This window comes from Borostomias antarcticus, assembly GCF_949987555.1.
Source record: "Borostomias antarcticus genome assembly, chromosome: 16".
Lineage (NCBI taxonomy): Eukaryota > Metazoa > Chordata > Actinopteri > Stomiiformes > Stomiidae > Borostomias > Borostomias antarcticus.
In genome coordinates, this window is record NC_140249.1 from 23,975,777 (window position 1) to 23,996,995 (window position 21,219).

At 46.4% G+C, this 21,219-nt stretch overlaps 2 protein-coding genes across 4 annotated transcripts in view; both read right to left on the bottom strand.

Moving 5' to 3' along the window:
• nedd1 (NEDD1 gamma-tubulin ring complex targeting factor) overlaps positions 1–13,066 on the bottom strand; it is a 13,645-nt gene extending 579 nt beyond the window's left edge. The window contains exons 1-16 of one of the 2 annotated variants that reach the window (XM_084450756.1): positions 12,962–13,066; positions 11,885–12,028; positions 11,245–11,339; positions 10,650–10,766; positions 8,427–8,570; positions 7,725–7,954; positions 6,489–6,693; positions 4,555–4,741; positions 3,394–3,519; positions 3,073–3,126; positions 2,875–2,982; positions 2,748–2,795; positions 2,303–2,466; positions 1,279–1,459; positions 568–709; positions 1–40 (exon numbers count right to left, since the gene is read on the bottom strand). The exon at positions 1–40 is cut by the window's left edge and continues 27 nt beyond it. In XM_084450756.1, the coding sequence (XP_084306882.1) occupies positions 1–40; positions 568–709; positions 1,279–1,459; positions 2,303–2,466; positions 2,748–2,795; positions 2,875–2,982; positions 3,073–3,126; positions 3,394–3,519; positions 4,555–4,741; positions 6,489–6,693; positions 7,725–7,954; positions 8,427–8,570; positions 10,650–10,766; positions 11,245–11,339; positions 11,885–12,020 (1,977 nt within the window). In that variant the 5' untranslated portion in view covers positions 12,021–12,028; positions 12,962–13,066. The remainder of the gene's footprint in view (positions 41–567; positions 710–1,278; positions 1,460–2,302; positions 2,467–2,747; positions 2,796–2,874; positions 2,983–3,072; positions 3,127–3,393; positions 3,520–4,554; positions 4,742–6,488; positions 6,694–7,724; positions 7,955–8,426; positions 8,571–10,649; positions 10,767–11,244; positions 11,340–11,884; positions 12,029–12,961) is intronic. The other variant, XM_084450757.1, reaches the window with a different exon arrangement.
• Positions 13,067–14,582: 1,516 nt separating this feature from the next.
• Positions 14,583–20,364, bottom strand: sh3gl3b (SH3-domain GRB2-like 3b). Of its 2 annotated transcripts, XM_084450723.1 has the most exons (10): positions 20,298–20,364; positions 18,806–18,874; positions 18,562–18,634; positions 18,335–18,478; positions 17,935–18,068; positions 16,746–16,904; positions 16,290–16,393; positions 15,659–15,783; positions 15,103–15,156; positions 14,583–15,022 (listed from the first exon to the last, which is right to left on the bottom strand). In XM_084450723.1, the coding sequence occupies exons 1-10, from the start codon at positions 20,340–20,342 to the stop codon at positions 14,814–14,816; spliced, it is 1,116 nt and encodes a 371-aa protein (XP_084306849.1). In that variant the 5' UTR covers positions 20,343–20,364; the 3' UTR covers positions 14,583–14,813. The 2 variants fall into 2 exon arrangements, with proteins under 2 accessions (XP_084306849.1, XP_084306850.1); XM_084450724.1 differs by lacking the exon at positions 15,103–15,156.
• Between the last annotated feature and the right edge of the window lie 855 nt (positions 20,365–21,219).

Genomic DNA, 21,219 nt, shown 5'->3' on the forward strand with positions numbered 1-21,219 from the left:
CTCTACCTGCAGGTTGACTACGTCTCTGTGGCAGGCGTCCCTGGAGGGGGAAGAAAGGCAGGAACGGGTCAAACTTCCCACAGCATTTCTTTTCAAACCTTTATTCTCACTCGAGAGGCACTGATGTTTCGCTCATTAAAAGTGCGTTGGAGGACATTTCAAGAGTCAGGGGCATAAAACATGTCGGCCTGCAGCAGAATGAATAGATTCTCTCATCTCTACATCCCCTTCCTCCCATCTAAGGAGCTCTGAGCATCTGGAGAGGTACTACGGGTGATCCTGTCTGGTGCAGTGAAAGGTATTGTGGGTGATGTAGTACAGTGAAAGGTATTGTGGGTGATGTAGTACAGTGAAAGGTATTGTGGGTGATGTAGTACAGTGAAAGGTATTGTGGGTGATGTAATACAGTGAAAGGTATTGTGGGTGATGTAGTCCAGTTAAAGGTATTGTGGGTGATGTAATACAGTGAAAGGTATTGTGGGTGATGTAATACAGTGAAAGGTATTGTGGGTGATGTAGTACAGTGAGGTATTGTGGGTGATGTAGTCCAGTGAGAGCCACACTGACCTGAAGTCCTCCAGGGTCTCGTGGATCATGTTGCGGATGAACTGGACCTGCAGGGCGGTGAGTGGAGCTCCGCCCCCCTCTGTGCCGACCGTCTCCATGATGCGCTGCGACAGAGAGGACGCCACCGCCGCCGCCACGGGGCCTACGGGCACGGGGCCACACCGTCATTCAACCGCCTCCGGTCCACACGTCATTCAACCGTCTCCGGTCCACACGTCATTCAACTGCCTCCGGTCCACACGTCATTCAACCACCTCCGGTCCACACCGTCATTCAACCACCTCCGGTCCACACCGTCATTCAACCGCCTCCGGTCGTCTACCGGTCTAACCTGCTCATCTACCAGTATCTACCAGTCTAACTTGCTCATCTACCAGTATATACCATTCCAACCTGCTCATCTACCATTATATACCAGTCTAACCTGCTCATCTACCAGTATATACCATTCCAACCTGCTCATCTACCAGTATATACCATTCCAGCCTGCTCATCTACCAGTATCTACCAGTCTAACCTGGTCATGTACCAGTATCTAACTGCTCCTACACCTTTGACGCAACTTTGCGATCTTGGCAAACACACCTTTATATCAGTCAAAGTTAACTTCATTTAGGTGGCAAAAATGTATCTTTGCCCATAGCGTGAGTGGATCTGCGCTACCATAGTATTGATACATGCATTATTTAACTACACATACACTCACATTACCTTGTGCTTTAGTGGGCGGAGCTCCGTTGACAGGCGTGTCGTATCTCAGCTGTGCCTGCGTGTCATTGGCTCTGCGGCTGGGCTCCGGGGTGAAGAACGGAGCTGATTGGCTCTGGGAGGTCTGGGCTGATGATGAGGGCGGGCTCTGGCCCTCCAGACTGGAGCTGCTGGTCTTGTCGTCCTGTCAATCAAACAGGGCACGGACTGATGCAGGTCTGTGTGGTTATCCGAACTCAGGACTCACCCTGGTCCTGGTCAGGTCAGTGTGGTGGAGGGGGGGTCTGTATAGGACTCACCCTGGTCCTGGTCAGGTCAGTGTGGTGGAGGGGGGGTCTGTATAGGACTCACCCTGGTCCTGGTCAGGTCAGTGTGGTGGAGGGGGGGTCTGTATAGGACTCACCCTGGTCCTGGTCAGGTCAGTGTGGTGGAGGGGGGGTCTGTATAGGACTCACCCTGGTCCTGGTCAGGTCAGTGTGGTGGAGGGGGGGTCTGTATAGGACTCACCCTGGTCCTGGTCAGGTCAGTGTGGTGGAGGGGGGGTCTGTATAGGACTCACCCTGGTCCTGGTCAGGTCAGTGTGGTGGAGGGGGGGTCTGTATAGGACTCACCCTGGTCCTGGTCAGGTCAGTGTGGTGGAGGGGGGGTCTGTATAGGACTCACCCTGGTCCTGGTCAGGTCAGTGTGGTGGAGGGGGGGTCTGTATAGGACTCACCCTGGTCCTGGTCAGGTCAGTGTGGTGGAGGGGGGGTCTGTATAGGACTCACCCTGGTCCTGGTCAGGTCAGTGTGGTGGAGGGGGGGTCTGTATAGGACTCACCCTGGTCCTGGTCAGGTCAGTGTGGTGGAGGGGGGGTCTTTATAGGACTCACCCTGGTCCTGGTCAGGTCTGTGTGGTGGAGGGGGGGTCTGTATAGGACTCACCCTGGTCCTGGTCAGGTCAGTGTGGTGGAGGGGGGGTCTGTATAGGACTCACCCTGGTCCTGGTCAGGTCAGTGTGGTGGAGGGGGGGTCTGTATAGGACTCACCCTGGTCAGATCTGAGAGGGCTGCTGGGGGCTGGGCCTCCTCCTCTGTGATTGGTGGAGGGGTTTGGAAGACAGAAAGGGGGCTGTAGCAGCGCCCCCCCGAGGTGCCCAGGGGCGTCTTGCGATGGGGGGGGCCCCCGGAGTAGGAAGATTGGAACTCCAGATCTGTACACACACACACACACACACACACACACACCACTGGTTACAACACGTAACATATCCAACTACTGGTTACAACACGTAACACATCCAACTACTGGTTACAACACGTAACACATCCAACTACTGGTTACAACACGTAACACATCCAACTACTGGTTACAACACGTAACACATTCAACTACTGGTTACAAGAAGATGAGAGAAGCGAAGGAAATCATCTTTACATTAGAGAGAAGCCAAAAACAAGATGAGACCCTCAATCTCGTGTTATTTATCGTTACCTTTTTTCCCGCTCGACGTCTCTGCACTCCCGCCAGGACCCCTGTAATCTAGAGAGAAGGACACAGCGCCTGAGCAAGCCGCTACGAGAGACGCAAGCACGCGAGAGGACAGGAATCTCAGTCTCACCTTCTCTGACGGGAGAGAAGATGTCCAGACTGTTTCTTCCCGCCTTGCTGAACGTCTCCGCGCTGTGCTGCCCCTCTGCTTCTCTGGAGAACACATCCACGCTGCTTCCTGTGGTACATTTGAACACGCCACAATTTAGTTTCTCATAAAGCCGCCGTAGCTTACGTATCTATTGAGGTTGACAAACAGACATCCTACCATTGCCTTTGATTCCTCCTGCAGCATCCGCACTCATCCCATGGGCTCTGTAATCTAGAAGACAGTCATGTGACCTCAACGTCTCAGTCATGTGACTCCTTTGTGTCTACAATTGCCAGAGTTACTTCCTGTGCACCAAACAACTGATGAAGGAGTTTGGATGAACACCGAAACGTCGTGTGTTTTAAGTATGTTTTTAGTCCAGTGTTTCTAAAAAAATGAATTCTTTCAGAAAAGTCTAGAAGACAGGGCGAGTAAGAAGCTAGTTTATCTGGACAGAAGGAGAGTGGAGGGAGACGGAGACCAGGAGAGCTGTCTCACCCTCTCGTACGGGGGAGAAGATGTCCATGCTGTTGCGTCCGGCATTGATGAACTTGTCCAGGCTGGGCAGCCGGTCGCCCCCGTGATGACCCTCAGCTTCCCGGGAGAACACCTCCACCTTGGGACCTGTGCACACGGAGTCATTCACACTCTGAATCACTACACACTGAATCACTACACACTGAATCACTACTCTCTGAATCACTATACCACTCTGAATCACTACACACTGAATCACTACACACTGAATCACTACACACTGAATCACTACTGAATCACTACACCACTCTGAATCAGTCTGAATCACTACACCACTCTGAATCAGTCTGAATCACTACACCACTCTGAATCACTACACACTGAATCACTACTGAATCACTACACCACTCTGAATCACTACTGAATCACTACACCACTCTGAATCACTACACACTGAATCACTACACTCTGAATCACTACACACTGAATCACTACACCACTCTGAATCACTACACCTCTGAATCACTACACACTGAATCACTACACCACTCTGAATCACTACACCTCTGAATCACTACACCACTCTGAATCACTACACCACTCTGAATCACTACACCACTCTGAATCACTACACCACTCTGAATCACTACACCACTCTGAATCACTACACCTCTGAATCACTCTGAATCACTAAACCACTCTGAATCACTAAACCACTCTGAATCACTACACCACTCTGAATCACTCTGAATCACTAAACCACTCTGAATCACTAAACCACTCTGAATCACTACACCACTCTGAATCACTACACCACTCTGAATCACTACACCACTCTGAATCACTACACCACTCTGAATCACTCTGAATCACTACACCACTCTGAATCACTCTGAATCACTACACCACTCTGAATCACTCTGAATCACTAAACCACTCTGAATCACTACTGAATCACTACACCACTCTGAATCACTCTGAATCACTACACCACTCTGAATCACTCTGAATCACTACACCACTCTGAATCACTACACCACTCTGAATCAGTCTGGTTGAGAGCAGCGTTTAGAGACTGACTGGTGAGTCTAGCGGAGAGAGACAGAGGGGGAGAGAGAGAGAAGAGGGGGAAGGAGAGAGAGGAGGGGGAGAGACTGACTGGTGAGTCTAGCGGAGTCTTACCCGTTCCTGGAGTCTGTCCCTGGCCGTCCTCTCTGTCTGCGGGGTAGGGGACAGGGAAGGCGGAGGGGGCTGTGGAGGTGGGCGTGGTGACGCTGGCGGGGGAGGGGACAGGGGGGCTGCCCAGCTTGGCAGCGATCCTCCTGCTAGGGTTGGTACCGGAGCTCCTGCTGGATACGGCTTTACTAGACTGAAGAAGAAGAAAGGGAACAGAAAGAGAATAGACTAGCTACAGACATCACTAGCGCCAGCCAATCACAACCATACGCCGGATTAAGGACTAGAGACAGGTTCTGAAACAGGGGTCTGGATCTTCATTCATCATGCGGTCGGTCAGCCGTACAGCAGGTTAATCTGATAGGCTGGGATTAGGACGTGATACACACCGCGTCACCATGGATACAGCACATCACCATGGATACAGCATATCACCACGGATACAGCACATCACAGTGGATACAGCACTGTAACAGTACGTCACCATGGATACAGCACGTCACCATGGATACAGCACTGTAACGGCACGTCACCATGGATACAGCACTGTAACGGCACGTCACCATGGATACAGCACTGTAACAGCACATCAGACTGGATTCTTACTGTGTAGATGGAAGGAGACAGCGCCTCCTAGTGGGGGGAGCAGAACCCCATCAGCTCAACTTTCTATCAGCTGCCCCAGAACGTTTAGAAAATAATCAATCATTTCTAGAAGGCTAAACCAACAAACAAACAAACAAACAAATCAACTCACATCAACAGTGAGAAGAATAGTACATATAAAGAAAACAGCTTAAAAAAAAAACGTCACTGGAATTTGTGGAGGAAGACTGAAATTACAAACGCCTGTGAGATCGCCCCCTTGTGGTCACAGAAGATACCATATAATTAACCTGTCTGAGATCGCCCCCTTGTGGTCACAGAAGTTACCATATATTGGACTATCATCTTCTCACAAAATCCTGTCAATACAGGAACATTTTAGAGCTAAAGTGCGTCTGGTGTTGTCTGACCTTGACGTGACCTCTGGGGTAGTCTAGTGTTGTCTGACCTTGACGTGACCTCTAGGGTAGTCTGGTGTTGTCTGACCTTGACGTGACCTCTGGGGTAGTCTAGTGTTGTCTGACCTTAACGTGACCTCTGGGGTAGTCTAGTGTTGTCTGACCTTGACGTGACCTCTAGGGTAGTCTAGTGTTGTCTGACCTTGACGTGACCTCTGGGGTAGTCTAGTGTTGTCTGACCTTGACGTGACCTCTGGGGTAGTCTAGTGTTGTCTGACCTTGACGTGACCTCTAGGGTAGTCTAGTGTTGCTATCTGACCTTGACGTGACCTCTGGGGTAGTCTAGTGTTGTCTGACCTTGACGTGACCTCTGGGGTAGTCTAGTGTTGCTATCTGACCTTGACGTGACCTCTGGGGTAGTCTAGTGTTGTCTGACCTTGACGTGACCTCTGGAGGAGTCTAGTGTTGTCTGACCTTGACGTGACCTCTGGGGTAGTCTAGTGTTGTCTGACCTTGACGTGACCTCTGGGGTAGTCTGGTGTTGCTATCTGACCTTGACGTGACCTCTGGGGGAGTCTAGTGTTGTCTGACCTTGACGTGACCTCTGGGGTAGTCTAGTGTTGTCTGACCTTGACGTGACCTCTGGGGTAGTCTAGTGTTGTCTGACCTTGACGTGACCTCTGGGGTAGTCTAGTGTTGTCTGACCTTGACGTGACCTCTGGGGTAGTCTAGTGTTGTCTGACCTTGACGTGACCTCTGGGGTAGTCTAGTGTTATCTGACCTTGACGTGACCTCTGGGGTAGTCTAGTGTTGTCTGACCTTGACGTGACCTCTGGGGTAGTCTAGTGTTGTTGTCTGACCTTGATGTGACCTCTGGGGTAGTCTAGTGATGTCTGACCTTGACGTGACCTCTGGGGTAGTCTAGTGTTATCTGACCTTGGCGTGACCTCTGGGGGAGCTCTGGAAGCGCAGGCAGGTGACGGAGGTCTTGTGGGCGGCGGCCGTCCTGGTGGGGGCGCTGAGGTTGCGCAGGTCGTACAGGTAGACACGCCCCTGGGTGGTGCCCACCGCCAGCCCCGTCCCATCCGGCGTGAAGTCGATGGCCGTCAACGGAGACTCTACCCGCACGCTGCGGAGAACGCTGACACACACACACACACACACACACACACACACACACACACACACACACACACACACACAATGTCAAATCAGAGCAGACAGACACTTCCACAACAGTGAATTCCCGTTTCTACAATAAACCATTTCAGATTAGGACTGTGATCAAAGACGAAACGCCTGCCAGGCACCATTACAATAGCTATTTAATAGACGCTTTTATCCAAAGCACAATAAGTAATAATAATAATAACAACAACAACAACAACAACCAAACCATCCTAGCCCATACTACTCCTGTACATAGTCACATACTACTCCTGTATTAGTCCACAAACACATGTAGTATTCTGTCCTTTCCATGTAATATCCTGTCCTTTCCATGTAATATCCTGTCCTTTCCATGTAATATCCTGTCCTTTCCATGTAATATCCTGTCCTTTCCATGCAATATCCTGTCCTTTCCATGTCCTTTCCATGTAATATCCTGTCCTTTCCATGTAGTATCATGTCCTTTCCATGCAATATCCTGTCCTTTCCATGTAGTATCATGTCCTTTCCATGCAATATCCTGTCCTTTCCATGTAATATCCTGTCCTTTCCATGTAATATCCTGTCCTTTCCATGTAATATCCTGTCCTTTCCATGTCCTTTCCATGTAATATCCTGTCCTTTCCATGTAATATCCTGCCCTTTCCATGTAATATCCTGTCCTTTCCATGTAATATCCTGTCCTTTCCATGCAATATCCTGTCCTTTCCATGTCCTTTCCATGTAATATCCTGTCCTTTCCATGTAGTATCCTGTCCTTTCCATGTAGTATCCTGTCCTTTCCATGCAATATCCTGTCCTTTCCATGTAATATCCTGTCCTTTCCATGTCCTTTCCATGTAATATCCTGCCCTTTCCATGTAATATCCTGTCCTTTCCACCGCATCCTGCCAGGCTGAACTGTACAGTGTGTTTGTGGTTCAGGTCAGCAGCTCCGGGGACCAGGTGACCATGACGGCCGAGTGTTCCTGACCAGCTCAGCGCGAGAAGAAGCACTCTTACATCTTACTGGCCGTGTCGTAGCAGACGATCTTCTTGTCCAGGCCCACGGTGACGAAGAGCAGGTCGTTGGTGGGCGAGAAGGCCAGGCCCGACGCCGGAGCCTTGTGGGCGGAGTCAAACGCGTGCAGCTCCTTCTGGGTGTTGGAGTCCCACAGCACCACGGAGCCGCTGTCGGACACACTGCCCAGCAGGGAGCGCTTGACCGCAGAGTACTTCAGGTCGTGGATGGGCTGAGCAGTAGGAAGGGGGGGGGGGGGGGGAGACAGAGGGGGAGAGAGAGGAGAGAGGGGGGGGGGAGAGAGAGAGGGGGGGGGGGAAGGAGAAAGAGAGGGGGAGAGAGACAGAGGGGGAGAGAGAGAGGAGAGGGGGGGGGGGAGAGGGAGAGAGAGAGGGGGGAGAGAGAGGGAGAGAGAGGGGGGGGGGGGGAAGGAGAGAGAGGGAGAGAGAGAGAGGAGAGGGGGGGAAGGAGAGAGGGTTGTAAGGAGAGGAAAAGGTGTTGTCGCTCTTCTCCCGACTGGCTTGAAGTCGGCCCGTGATTGGCAGATGGTTCATCCAATCACCGGCCTAGTTTTGAAAGTGCCTGCCCTCTTCCAAACAGTTTCCAACTAACCCTTCCCAGATGGTTGAGTGGAACAAACCATCTGGCGCGTCAGGTTCATCTTCCACCCCCGCACAGTAACAGTGGGTCAGGCCGGCGCTCACCTGGTTGGCGCCGTGACCAAACGCCTTGCTCGACAGGTTGGTGGTGACGCTGTGCAGGACGATGTCCCCGCTGGAGGAGCCGGAGGCGATGTAGCTGTCGTTGCTGTTGAAGGAAACGCACGTCACCTCCTCCTTGTGCTCCTCCTGGTGAGAGGGACCAGGAGAGACCAGTCTTAGAAACCAGTCTCTGCATGTAGGAGCAGCGTAGACATGCTGGTATTCCTGCAGTCTGAGAAACCAGTCTCTGCATGTAGGAGCAGCGTAGACACGCTGGTATCCCTGCAGTCTGACACCTGTGAGGGGTGAAGGGAGTACTACATACCCCTAATGTAGACTGACTAATATGCACCTAATGTAGACTGACCAATAAACACCTAATGTAGACTGACCAATAAACACCTAATGTAGACTGACCAATATACACCTAATGTAGACTGACTAATATACACTGTGTGTCTGTCTGTACATGTGTGTATGTGTGTGTGTCTGGGTGCTGAGAGCAGTGAAAATACACATTTAAAAAATACAAAATAAAAAAATAAATGAAGTTATCAGGTTTTGTTTACCATGAACAAGCCAACAACACAATACCTCTGTGACCTAGTAGTACAGGGTTCAGTAGTAGGGTTCAGTAGTAGTACAGGGTTCAGTAGTAGGGTTCAGTAGTAGTAGGGTTCAGTAGTAGGGTTCAGTAGTAGTAGGGTTCAGTAGTAGTACAGGGTTCAGTAGTAGGGTTCAGTAGTAGGGTTCAGTAGTAGTAGGGTTCAGTAGTAGGGTTCAGTAGTAGTAGGGTTCAGTAGTAGTAGGGTTCAGTAGTAGGGTTCAGTAGTAGGGTTCAGTAGTAGTAGGGTTCAGTAGTAGGGTTCAGTAGTAGGGTTCAGTAGTAGTAGGGTTCAGTAGTAGTAGGGTTCAGTAGTAGTACAGGGTTCAGTAGTAGTACTGGGTTCAGTAGTAGGGTTCAGTAGTAGGGTTCAGTAGTAGGGTTCAGTAGTAGTACAGGGTTCAGTAGTAGTACTGGGTTCAGTAGTAGGGTTCAGTAGTAGTACTGGGTTCAGTAGTAGGGTTCAGTAGTAGGGTTCAGTAGTAGTACAGGGTTCAGTAGTAGTACTGGGTTCAGTAGTAGGGTTCAGTAGTAGTACTGGGTTCAGTAGTAGGGTTCAGTAGTAGTACTGGGTTCAGTAGTAGTAGGGTTCAGTAGTAGTACTGGGTTCAGTAGTAGGGTTCAGTAGTAGTACTGGGTTCAGTAGTAGTACTGGGTTCAGTAGTAGGGTTCAGTAGTAGTAGGGTTCAGTAGTAGGGTTCAGTAGTAGTAGGGTTCAGTAGTAGGGTTCAGTAGTAGGGTTCAGTAGTAGTACAGGGTTCAGTAGTAGGGTTTAGTAGTAGTAGGGTTCAGTAGTAGTACTGGGTTCAGTAGTAGGGTTCAGTAGTAGGGTTCAGTAGTAGTACAGGGTTCAGTAGTAGGGTTTAGTAGTAGTAGGGTTCAGTAGTAGTACTGGGTTCAGTAGTAGGGTTCAGTAGTAGGGTTCAGTAGTAGTACAGGGTTCAGTAGTAGGGTTCAGTAGTAGTAGGGTTCAGTAGTAGTACTGGGTTCAGTAGTAGTAGGGTTCAGTAGTAGGGTTCAGTAGTAGTACTGGGTTCAGTAGTAGGGTTCAGTAGTAGTAGGGTTCAGTAGTAGTACTGGTTCAGTAGTAGTACTGGGTTCAGTAGTAGGGTTCAGTAGTAGGGTTCAGTAGTAGTAGGGTTCAGTAGTAGTACTGGGTTCAGTAGTAGGGTTCAGTAGTAGTAGGGTTCAGTAGTAGGGTTCAGTAGTAGTAGGGTTCAGTAGTAGTAGGGTTCAGTAGTAGGGTTCAGTAGTAGGGTTCAGTAGTAGTACTGGGTTCAGTAGTAGGGTTCAGTAGTAGGGTTCAGTAGTAGTAGGGTTCAGTAGTAGGGTTCAGTAGTAGTAGGGTTCAGTAGTAGGGTTCAGTAGTACAGGGTTCAGTAGTAGGGTTCAGTAGTAGGGTTCAGTAGTAGGGTTCAGTAGTAGTAGGGTTCAGTAGTAGGGTTCAGTAGTACAGGGTTCAGTAGTAGGGTTCAGTAGTAGGGTTCAGTAGTAGGGTTCAGTAGTAGTAGGGTTCAGTAGTAGGGTTCAGTAGTACAGGGTTCAGTAGTAGGGTTCAGTAGTAGGGTTCAGTAGTAGTAGGGTTCAGTAGTACTGGGTTCAGTTGTGTGATGCTCAGGTACCTTGAGGCTGCGGTGGAGCCTCTTAGTCTTCAGATCCCAGATGTTAACGGAGTTGTCCAGACCTCCGCTGACCAGGAACTGAGAGGTGGAGTTCAGACTGACACGGGTCTGCTTGTTCTGGAGAGGACGGACACACAAATATCACATCACAGTCATCTAGCTCACGCTTTTATCCAAAGCAACTTACAATAATTGCACTTAACGTAGGAAAAGCCAATGTACTACTACTTGCCAGAATTCACAAGTGCATCTTCTTTCTAAAACAAGTGACTAAGAGCATAATCTAGTGCTGAAGGCAAAGTGCAAGAATAGCAATCTAAAAATGTAATAGGTGCTTAAGAGGGAGGATCCTGGTAGTACTTCTTGAAGAAGTAAGCTTTGAGCCTGTGGTGAAAGATAGGCAGCGACTCTGCTGTCCTGACATCCGTGGGCAGTTCATTCCACCACTGCAGGGCCAGGACAGAGAAGAGCCGTGACCGTGTCGATCGACCGCAGGGGCCGGCCTCGGAGTGACGGGGCAAACCAACGTGACGAGTCACGCGCGTTCATTACACTGGAATGGCCGGGTCATGGGGCGTACGAGTGTCTTACTCACCCCCTCTGCGAGCTCCAGGACAGACTGGGCCGAGGACTTCAGGCTGGACACCACCAGCTTGTCTCCCAGGCTGCTGGCGCTGACCAGGTACTGGTCTGAGGGTCCGGTTAAGGGACACTCAGCGTCTACTGGGAATCCTTAACGGGTTTTATGCTCATGTTGTCGCAAAACGACAGCTAATCTTCCTGGGGTCCACAAAGATTAAAAATGACAAGACATGAGACACATATACACAGGGGTGAAAATTAACTTTTTGGCTCATGGTGAGTCACCTGCCAAGGGGACTGTAGATGAAAAAATCTACCGGCCAAGTATATATATTTTTCAGATAACCTTCCGAAATCTAGTCGCCAATTGGAAATTTAACCTGCATTTGGCCGGTGGCAGGTGTTAATTTTCAGCCCTGCATATACAACATAAGGACATGACAACATGACTGACGTCACATAAGACATGCACTCTACACATAAAGACATGACATCACACCCACGACATAACTGACATCACTTAAGACATGCACATTATACACATAAAGACATAACATACACCATCCAGCCAAACAGCACCAGTTGTGTGACACAAACTTTGTGTGACAAAGTCTCTCAAACCTGACAGAATGAAGGTCATTTTTGAAGGATACTGTTGCTACTCCAGCACACCTGGGCTACGGGGTGTCCGGGGCAATGCGGGTTGAACTGATCCAGAACCAGCATGGAGGCAGAGTCCCAGATCTTCACACAGTCGCCCGTCGACACCAGACGAGTCACCTCCTCCATGGCAACGGCTAACACACACACACACACACACACACACACACACACACACGGACAGCTGTCAGGGCTGGCACCCAAACACTCTCTCTCTCTCTCTCTCTCTCTCTTTCTCTCTCTCTGTGCCTCACACACACAGACACACACACACACAAACACACACACACACAGACTCATCCTCACACACACACACACACACACACACACACACACACACACACACACACACACACAGACTCATCCTCACACACACACACACACACACACACACACACACACACACACACACACACACACAGACTCATCCTCACACACACACACAGCTCTGTTCATACCAGTGGGTGGATGGACTATGACAGAATGGAATTAATTAACTGCAAAACAACAAAGCTGCCAGGAGCCTGAGTTCTTCATCTTAGTGGGTGGGTGTCTCTCTTTAGTGGGTCCGATGTGACAAATAAACTGTGTCCCAACGAGTTAGAGCTAACTCCATCTAAAGTTAATGTTAAAAGCTGAACTAAACCTATGAGCTCCACATTACTGTAAACTTTATTGAAAAAGGACACAAAGTAGTAAACGGTGGTTTATGAGCCATCTCTACCGCCCCCTGCTGGTGTGTAACGGGATTGTGATCTAAACACACAACTTACACACACAACAAGTTAGTAGATGGGTAGATAACCAAGTCTAACTATATAACTATAACTTACACTAGCTAGTAACTAGCGTTACTTAGTTGTTGGTAATTAGCTAGGCTAGCTAATTACTAGCCATGTTTAGTCAAGCTAACGTTAGCTAGCCACTTCTAGCTAGGCTAGCTAGCACTTAGCAAAATATATATGTTGGTAAACATAGACATAGCATGGCTAACTGGTGCTAGAACTAGCACTAACGTTTACAGGATCCACCCTGGCCATAAGATTCGTTCATTAACTGTAGGTACATACCAACCGGAGTGGGAATTAACTTGCAGAAGTTAGGATATATGGTTAGTTTGGTAATAGTTCCTATAATGGTCCAGAAGAGCGCAGAAACTTTGCTTTGATAATCGGTAGTTTAGCGCCTGTTGCTACTAGAACCGACTACGGTGCGCCAGATGGGCCAAAATGCTCGACCGTTGGCTGACGGAGACAGAGCACATCCGGGTAATTTGCCCCCGCATCATGCCACGCCCCCTTTTGGGTGTAAACAGCCCAGCTAATTGGACTGGCGGTCAATTCAAATCCTGAAATAAGAAGTGATTGCTTTTTAGCGATTAGGAGCCATGTCCAGTCAGGAAAACAAGTGTCCTATCAGTCTGCCACCATCAAAGTGGACGAACCCCACATAATGGCCGGAGGTGTCATATCCTGACAACTAAAATCTCCAGGTATTTTTTTTCTGACATCTGTAAGCTTTTCTGTCTATAAAGCAACTATGAGGACTTTTTGACTGGTTATAAAAGTCTAATTTTAATTCTGATGCCTTAATACATTGCCTATATCAGAAACTAATAATCATGACACACAGAGAGCCTGATGGTAAATATTACACTTTGTTTATTAATATCACAAAAATAGTCCACCGACTAAAATAAAGATTTTCTTGGTTTATTGGTCAAAGTAAGGATAGCTCAGAACCTGTTCACAATAATGGGGACATATAAACAGTGTGATGCATTTAAATGACGAAACATTTATCTAATCATAGTCTATGCATAATTACTCTGATTTAATGTCACCTCACTCAATCTCTGAGCTATTCCACTATAATTACATGAATGTAATTACTTATTACCCATTTTAGAATATTCAAATACACCATATTATTTATTTTTCACAACTTTGATATAACAGTTCATTTCAAGTGGTTCACACTGAATTTGTGACAGCATTACTTACAGTAAAATCTACAATATATTGTTGCTTAACCCACTAGTAAGGGACTAACAGTTGTTTCTGTGAGTGTTCTTGCCGAAAGAATACATACAAACCGTACAAACACAGTGGACTTCAAGGCTACAACAGCAACATATATTTTCAGAAAGTGCTTAAAGGCAACAAGTGGCTAATGTTAGTTAAAGGGCAACACACACTGGTCAGCAAAGGAGGCATATTCTGAGGTTGAGAGGAACTTTCCTCTTCTTCTATCTATAATGTGCAGCAGACTACTACCTCTGAGCCATCTAGCAGCGTAGAAACAGATAGTAAGAGTAGAAGTATCAGATAGTACACCAGTACGCCACATATAATTAAAGACCGACTCCTTCTCCTTGTATTGTACCACAAATCCTACTGAACAGATGTTTAAGGTGCTCTACTGTGTCTACGGGTGCTCTATCAAGCATAGCAGCATTTATAGCACATTTCAGACATAATTCTATTTTTAAAAAGGTTTAGAATTTAAAGAAGCTACAGACAAAGATGTCATCAATGGTAACAGCTGACAAACAGGGTTTGTGTTGAAATAATCTATTGGATTTTACTGTGGTGATTTTACTGTGGTGATTTTACTGTGGCGCTTTTTACTGTGGCGCTTTTACTGTGGCGCAACCACAGGACCACAGAGGTGGGCTGTAGACTACCGGGGGGGACACACACCTAAGAACATGGAGAAATGGCATTCAATCATCTGGTGCCAGGTCAGGTGATATAATGTAAGAGCATTACTTAGAAGAAGCTTGGCTGAAACAGTCCTGAAGTGCCTCTACATCTAAAGTACACTGAGAAATAATTTGAGTCAACAAATCAATTGGAATGAAATTCATTGCCGTGGCTTGTTCAGAGCGATGGCGTTCCCGGCGGGCAGCAGTGGAGGGCGTCACTGAGGCAGAGGAACCAGGACGCTGACGTAGCTGACGGGGATGAAGCCCGACTCGCCCCGGATCATGCCCTCGTACCAGTTGTCGTCGATCTGGCTGGTCAGGGTGATGAGGTCTCCCTCCTGGAAGCCCAGCTCTCCGTCGTTCTGGGTCTGGAAGGTGTAGAGCGCCCTGCAGCAGGGCTGGTCCAGAACAAGCCCACCATCGTCTGAGGGAAAGAACAGCGTTTTAACAGCCTACTAGAACTCTACAAAATGTTCAAACCACTGAGCATGTGGGCTCACTCACCACGGCAGACTATAGGGCTCTCTGGCCTTAGAGGTGTGTCTGTGAAGCTGTCATCTAGGAACATGAGAACTTAATGGTTTAGTACTTTAGTTCATAGTCTCCTTCCCCACTGCAGTTTTCAGTTAACACACAAATACTGCATCTTGTAATGAAATGTAACCACTGTACTCCACTATTATCGGATTAAGACTATTGTGAGATGGTCAGTGGGGTATGTGCACATTTATTACTATGTAATAATACCTGTAATTACACCCCCCCCCCCCATCCCATACCTTGCTCTACTAATGTTGCAAATTAAAGTGTTTCTGTCAGTGGTACTTTATTAACCTCAGGTGAACATGAACATTATCACCACTTAAACAAAAAGGAAAAATGTGTATCCTTAGCAGAGAAAAGCTGACAAAAATTGGCTTGGCTTATTGGCTTATAATCTGTAATAAAATATAACGTACAGGAGTGCTGAGTTTGAAAAGAGAGCATTTGTTGCTGCTAAAACATGATTTGAAGAGCTGAGTCAGCGAGATTCCCATGAATAATTGATCAAGCCATTCACCTGAGGATGCCTCTGACTTGATCGATGATCTGGGGGGAAATCCATTTGGTTGAGAATGGTTGTTATTCGTCTTGATAGATTTGGGCCTGAACACTCTCTTTGGCCGGTTACTTGCAGAAGCCAACCTATGACACATAGAAAACACGTTCCCTGTCAGTGTTACCCCTGTAAACGACATTGAAGTCAGAAGTGCTGAGTTAAGATGTGGTCCCCTACCGTCAGATATCATAAGTGAACACAGATTTGGTCCTCACCTATAGGGCTGGGTTCAAAAAATCGATTCATCGATTCTGAATCAAATGATTCAGAATCGATTCATGAATCTCAAAATCGATCTTTCATTTAATGAATGAATGAATAAATGAAGGAATGAATAGTTCATTCATTCATTCATTCAATGATTCATTCATTCATTTTTGGAAATCAGTATCGATACCCAGCCCTAGTATTGATGTGTTGCATAACTTGGCAGTCATGTAATTAAGGTTATAGCTAAAAAAACAGGTTTTAGTAACACTAACCGAATCGATATTGAATCGAATCAAATCAAATCGTGATAATCGATTCTGAACCTTGTGAATCGGAATCGAATCGATTCTTGAAATTGGACTCGATTCCCAGCCCTACTCACCTAGCATGCAGACTGCTGCTCAGACTCTCCAGGATCTGGCAGGACTGGCGGTGATAGTCCAGAGTGGCTCCGACCAGGGAGGAGACGCGCGTCAACTGCTCCACCTGCAGGACCACAACAGGCTTCAGAGAAGGTCGTTCTGACACAGGTCAGGGAAACAGGTCAGGATCTTGGCAGAGGGGGGAGTTTTAGATCAGGGAAACAGGTCAGGATCTTGGCGGAGGGGGAGTTTTAGAAAGTGGGATTAATGAGATAGCATCCCTTCCTATGAGCACTTTGCACTACTATGTTCATAAATAAAAATGGCCGTCACTTGGCAACTACTGACTATATATATTGCAGAAAATGTCAGAATCACTGAGAAAAAAACAAGCAGACTCAACGTCCCAACATGCAACTGTTTACATTCAATTAATTAATTAATGAATTTCAAGTGAATTCATTCATTTTGCTCACATCATTCTCTAAGAGGTTGAACATGCTTCTCTCAGCTAGCTCTTTGGAATCAGCAAATTTGTCCAACGCCTGCTGGATCTCTTCATCGGGGATCCTCCCTTTGCGTCTCTTCTTGTAGTCAAAGTCTAGCCGGCGGCCCTCCAGTTTTCTCAGGTGATACTGCAGATTAAAGGTTCAACAAAAGCTGGCTGCTCAAAGTACTGATCTGAAACATTCTCATCCTTAAACGTTGTTGAAACATCGACCCCTGTTTGTTCTTGCTGGACCCGAGCAGGGACTGGCTTACAGGGAGAATGGGCGACCGTGAGGGACGTCCAGTACAGTAAGCTGCTTCCAAAATCTCATACTTTTTACTAGTAGCGTACTACTGTACAGTTGCCCTTACAAAGTACATACTTTGCACAAAGTGTGGAGACACACAGGTGCATCTCAGAAAATGTGAATATTGTGGAAAGTTCATTATTTTCCGTAATTTAATTCAAAAAGTGAAACTTAAATACTGTATATTATAGATTCAATACAGGTGTAGTGAAATATTTCAAGGCTGATTGCCTCCATGTTGCTCCATGTTGATGCAGTAATTTGTGCAAAAGGAGCCCCGACCAAGTATTGAGTGTATAAATGAACATACTGAACACACTGTACAATCATAATGATTACAACAAAAATGGCTTGAAATATTTCACGTTGTGTGATGGATTTATAATACATGAAAGTTTCCCTGTTTGAATTAAATTACAGAAAATAATGGACTTTTTCACAATATTCAAATTTTTTGAGATGCACATGTACTGGTTCCAGCTATTCAACAATAGATTGACTTAAAAAATTAAGGTCTTAACACTCAAATTAACACCCAACAGACTGTCGTCATATTTTATTTGCTTTGGATGCTCTGTGTAGTGTTTAAGTGTGTTTGGTAGTGGATGCTAGCCTGCCTGTACCATTGCATTGCACTTGCATTAGCAAGATGAACGCCAACATGGAAGCAGCTGAAAATGATGAAGCAGCAACATAATTAGCTAAGTTGTACATAAGGCATTATGTCCAAAATTCCAGACTATCCCTTTAACATTCAATAAGCCAAGCACACACTGTAGATGACTGACCATTAATCAGATACTGGTTCCCGTGGCGAAAGCATTAATCAGTCTGTCTGTTCTGACTGAGTGATGCTGATGAGGCTTACCCCTATCTCTCTCAGGTCCTTGTCTTGGAGGGCCTGTAGAGGGTTGATGAAGTTGTGTTTCACGCTGATCTCCTGGGCGTCCCTGGCCTGGGCCATCTGCTTCAGAGCCTGGCCTATCTCTGCCAGCGCCCCGCCTGCATGGAAGACATAGAGGACTTGACTCTTTAAGAAAGAACACTCCTTTAAGAAAGCAAGTAATCAAAGAGCTATTGAGAAGCATTTGCGCTATGAATCACATAATATGCCTCTGGCACAGGATGAAGGAAGCTGGAGCGATTTTTCCTTTTTCTTTATTTAAAGGAGTAAGCAATCCAACCTCCTCTCACAAACAAACTAGACGTGAGTTTGTTGTGTCTGAATGTTGACTGTGAACACACCGATAATGTGTTGACTTACGTACCAAAGCCAGAGCCTTCGCCCAGCTCCCTAGCGTAGCGCAACATGCAGTCTCCCAGAATGCCCTCTGTCTGGGGATAGCTCACTGCCGTCGCCTGCCCACGGATCCTGGCCACTGTGGTGAGCAGGCCCAGTCTGGCCCTGTGGGCTGCACATCAGTCATAGTCACAGTCTCAACACGCACATAGCATCACTCACAAAACACTTGGATAATGAACTGCGGTTCCATACCTGGGTTTGGCTGGAGGAAGTCGGTGGTTTGGGGCACAAGCTCAAGAACCATTTTGTGGGTGATGTGAATTTTCTACCATGGTCAATGGCAAGGACACAGAGAGAGAGAGAGGGGTAGAAAATTAGATTATCAAATAAAAGTTCTCTCCCTCTGAAGTTTTCCTGATTATATCCAACAAGATGACTCACCACCGTTTCATCTACAGTCCTTGAAAAGAGAAGAGCACAAACGGTGAACCCTGACCTTTTCCATTTTCAGGAAATCCTCATCCAGCTTTGTTCCTTCAGCTCCATTGATCTTCTCATTCAGCAGCTGTGGAAAGATAGAAGAGAGGAACGAGAGAAAAAGAACAAGGGTAATAGAGAGAGAGAGAGAGAGAGAGAGAGAGAGGAACGAGAGAAAGAGAACAAGGGTAATAGAGAGAGAGAGAGAGAGAGAGAGAGAGAGAAAGAACAAGGGTAGAGAGAGAGAGAGAGAGAGGAACGAAAGAAAAAGAACAAGGGTAATAGAGAGAAAAAGAACAAGGGGTAGAGAGAGAAAAAGAACAAGGGTAGAGAGAGAGAGAGAGGGAGAGATACACTATGTATATGTGTGTGTGTGTGTATATATATATATATACACACACACATATATTATTATATACCTAACGCCATGTGATCAAGAAGGTGATGCCAGGCTAGTGGATATGTGCAAATGAAGTGCAAAAAAAAAGCATTGTATACAAAAGGTGGGGGTGTTCACATCGCTGAGTAATGACAATATATTATCTGTAGATAGTACTAAAGAGCAGACCGAGTGAACAAAGCTCATGGATATGGTCCCTGAGAATGGCCCTGGATCCCAACTAGTCTGGCCCTTGAGCTCAGCCGGTCATAAAGACCCCTCTCAATGCTGGCACCATGCCCACAAGAGGCTTGGAGTGTCAGTACACACCACTACACATGTACACGCTGCCGTGATAAGATGAAGTTGTGCAATAAAGTTATGCCTGAAGCCTTACGTAGTTGCCCAGGTGTTTACAACCTATGTTGCACAATACCCACAAAGCCTGCAGTAACGCAGAACATATGATTTATTATGACGTAACTAAATAAAAAGTCAACAAATGTTGCCATGTTTAAGTCATGGGCCTCAACTTTGTTCTATTCTGTCGAGTGTAGCTCCTTTAGTGTGTATCTGAAACGCCTGTCTTTGTCTTGCAGACGTACTGACACCACCTGCCACTCAACTCTATATCCAAGCTGGCACTTTATCAAAGGTGTGCTCACTTCTTTTCTCATAAGGGCGTTTGGACAGTCAACCTCAGACAACACAGACGTGTAGATAACAATATCACTGACTGGTAGGTTACTATTTAACCTCAGACAAAACAGAAATGTAGATAACAATATCACTGACTGGTAGGTTACTATTTAAATTAGATCTATTTTCGTGTTTCTCCTCTGCGAACCTGGCGCGTGGTCACGGTACGTCGTCATAATAAGTCTTTATCCACACGGTCACACCTTGACAAGACAAGGTTCCTACCACACCTACCTGGACCAAGACAAGGTTCCTACCACACCTACCTGGACCAAGACAAGGTTCCTACCACACCTACCTGGACCAAGACAAGGTTCCTTACCAAACCTGTACCTGCTCCGGGACCAAGACAAGGTTCCTTACCAAACCTGTACCTGGTCCGGGACCAAGACAAGGTTCCTTACCAAACCTGGACCAAGACAAGCTTCCTTACCTGACTGGCTTTATGAAACTGCTTCTTTAACCCAGCCACCGACATCCTTAAACAGCAGCTCCTTCTCTGTGTGGTTACAGGTAAAGACCTAAAGATAATGGAAACCTCGGGTGAGCGATGCTGTCCAGGTCCAGATATACCTCCATGGTCCCGCCCCCTCGGGCACTGAATCACTGAATCACTTCATCAGCGCTCAAACGCGATTGGTCAACAACTTCCGGCTGAGGTTGGCCTACAATTATTAAAGAGGCGGTGTTTATATTTCATTGGGCGTGAAGTTTTTGTTTGTTTGTTTAAAAAAAAACATTTTATTTAACAAAGATTGATATACAAACATTTTGGAAGAAATAACAACATCAAATTTAAAAGATATAAATGTAGCCTACATAAAGAGCATAAAAAGGAAACAATACAAGGACATTAAATTACATAAAAAATACAGAGATACATACAATATTGCAGCTCAAGTATTTGAACAGAGAAGTAGGCTATTATCTACGTAATAACAGACAAGTATTCTCACCTAAAGAGTGTAGAGCAACATATCTGGAAAGAACAGCGTAACATACAAACGCTAGAAATAATGTAAACAAAATCATTTTTTGAATAATCACAACTACAAGAATATCTGTATAAAAGTTTTATTTGTGAACTAACTCACATTGTAAAAACACAAATTTTCACACAGAACACAAGCAACTGGTTGAAAACCAAAAAGCATTTGGTTCAAGATTCAAGATCAGTTTATTCAAGGTCACTTTATTGTCATGTATATTGTTTACCCATACTAGGTCCTCTACTGTAATGTCATGTAATAAAAGCTTAAGAAATAAAAGCATTACTATATATTCATCAAATGCATAAGTGGACATGACTATCCCACTATAATTACCTGTATATAAATTATTTTTATTTTTTGGTG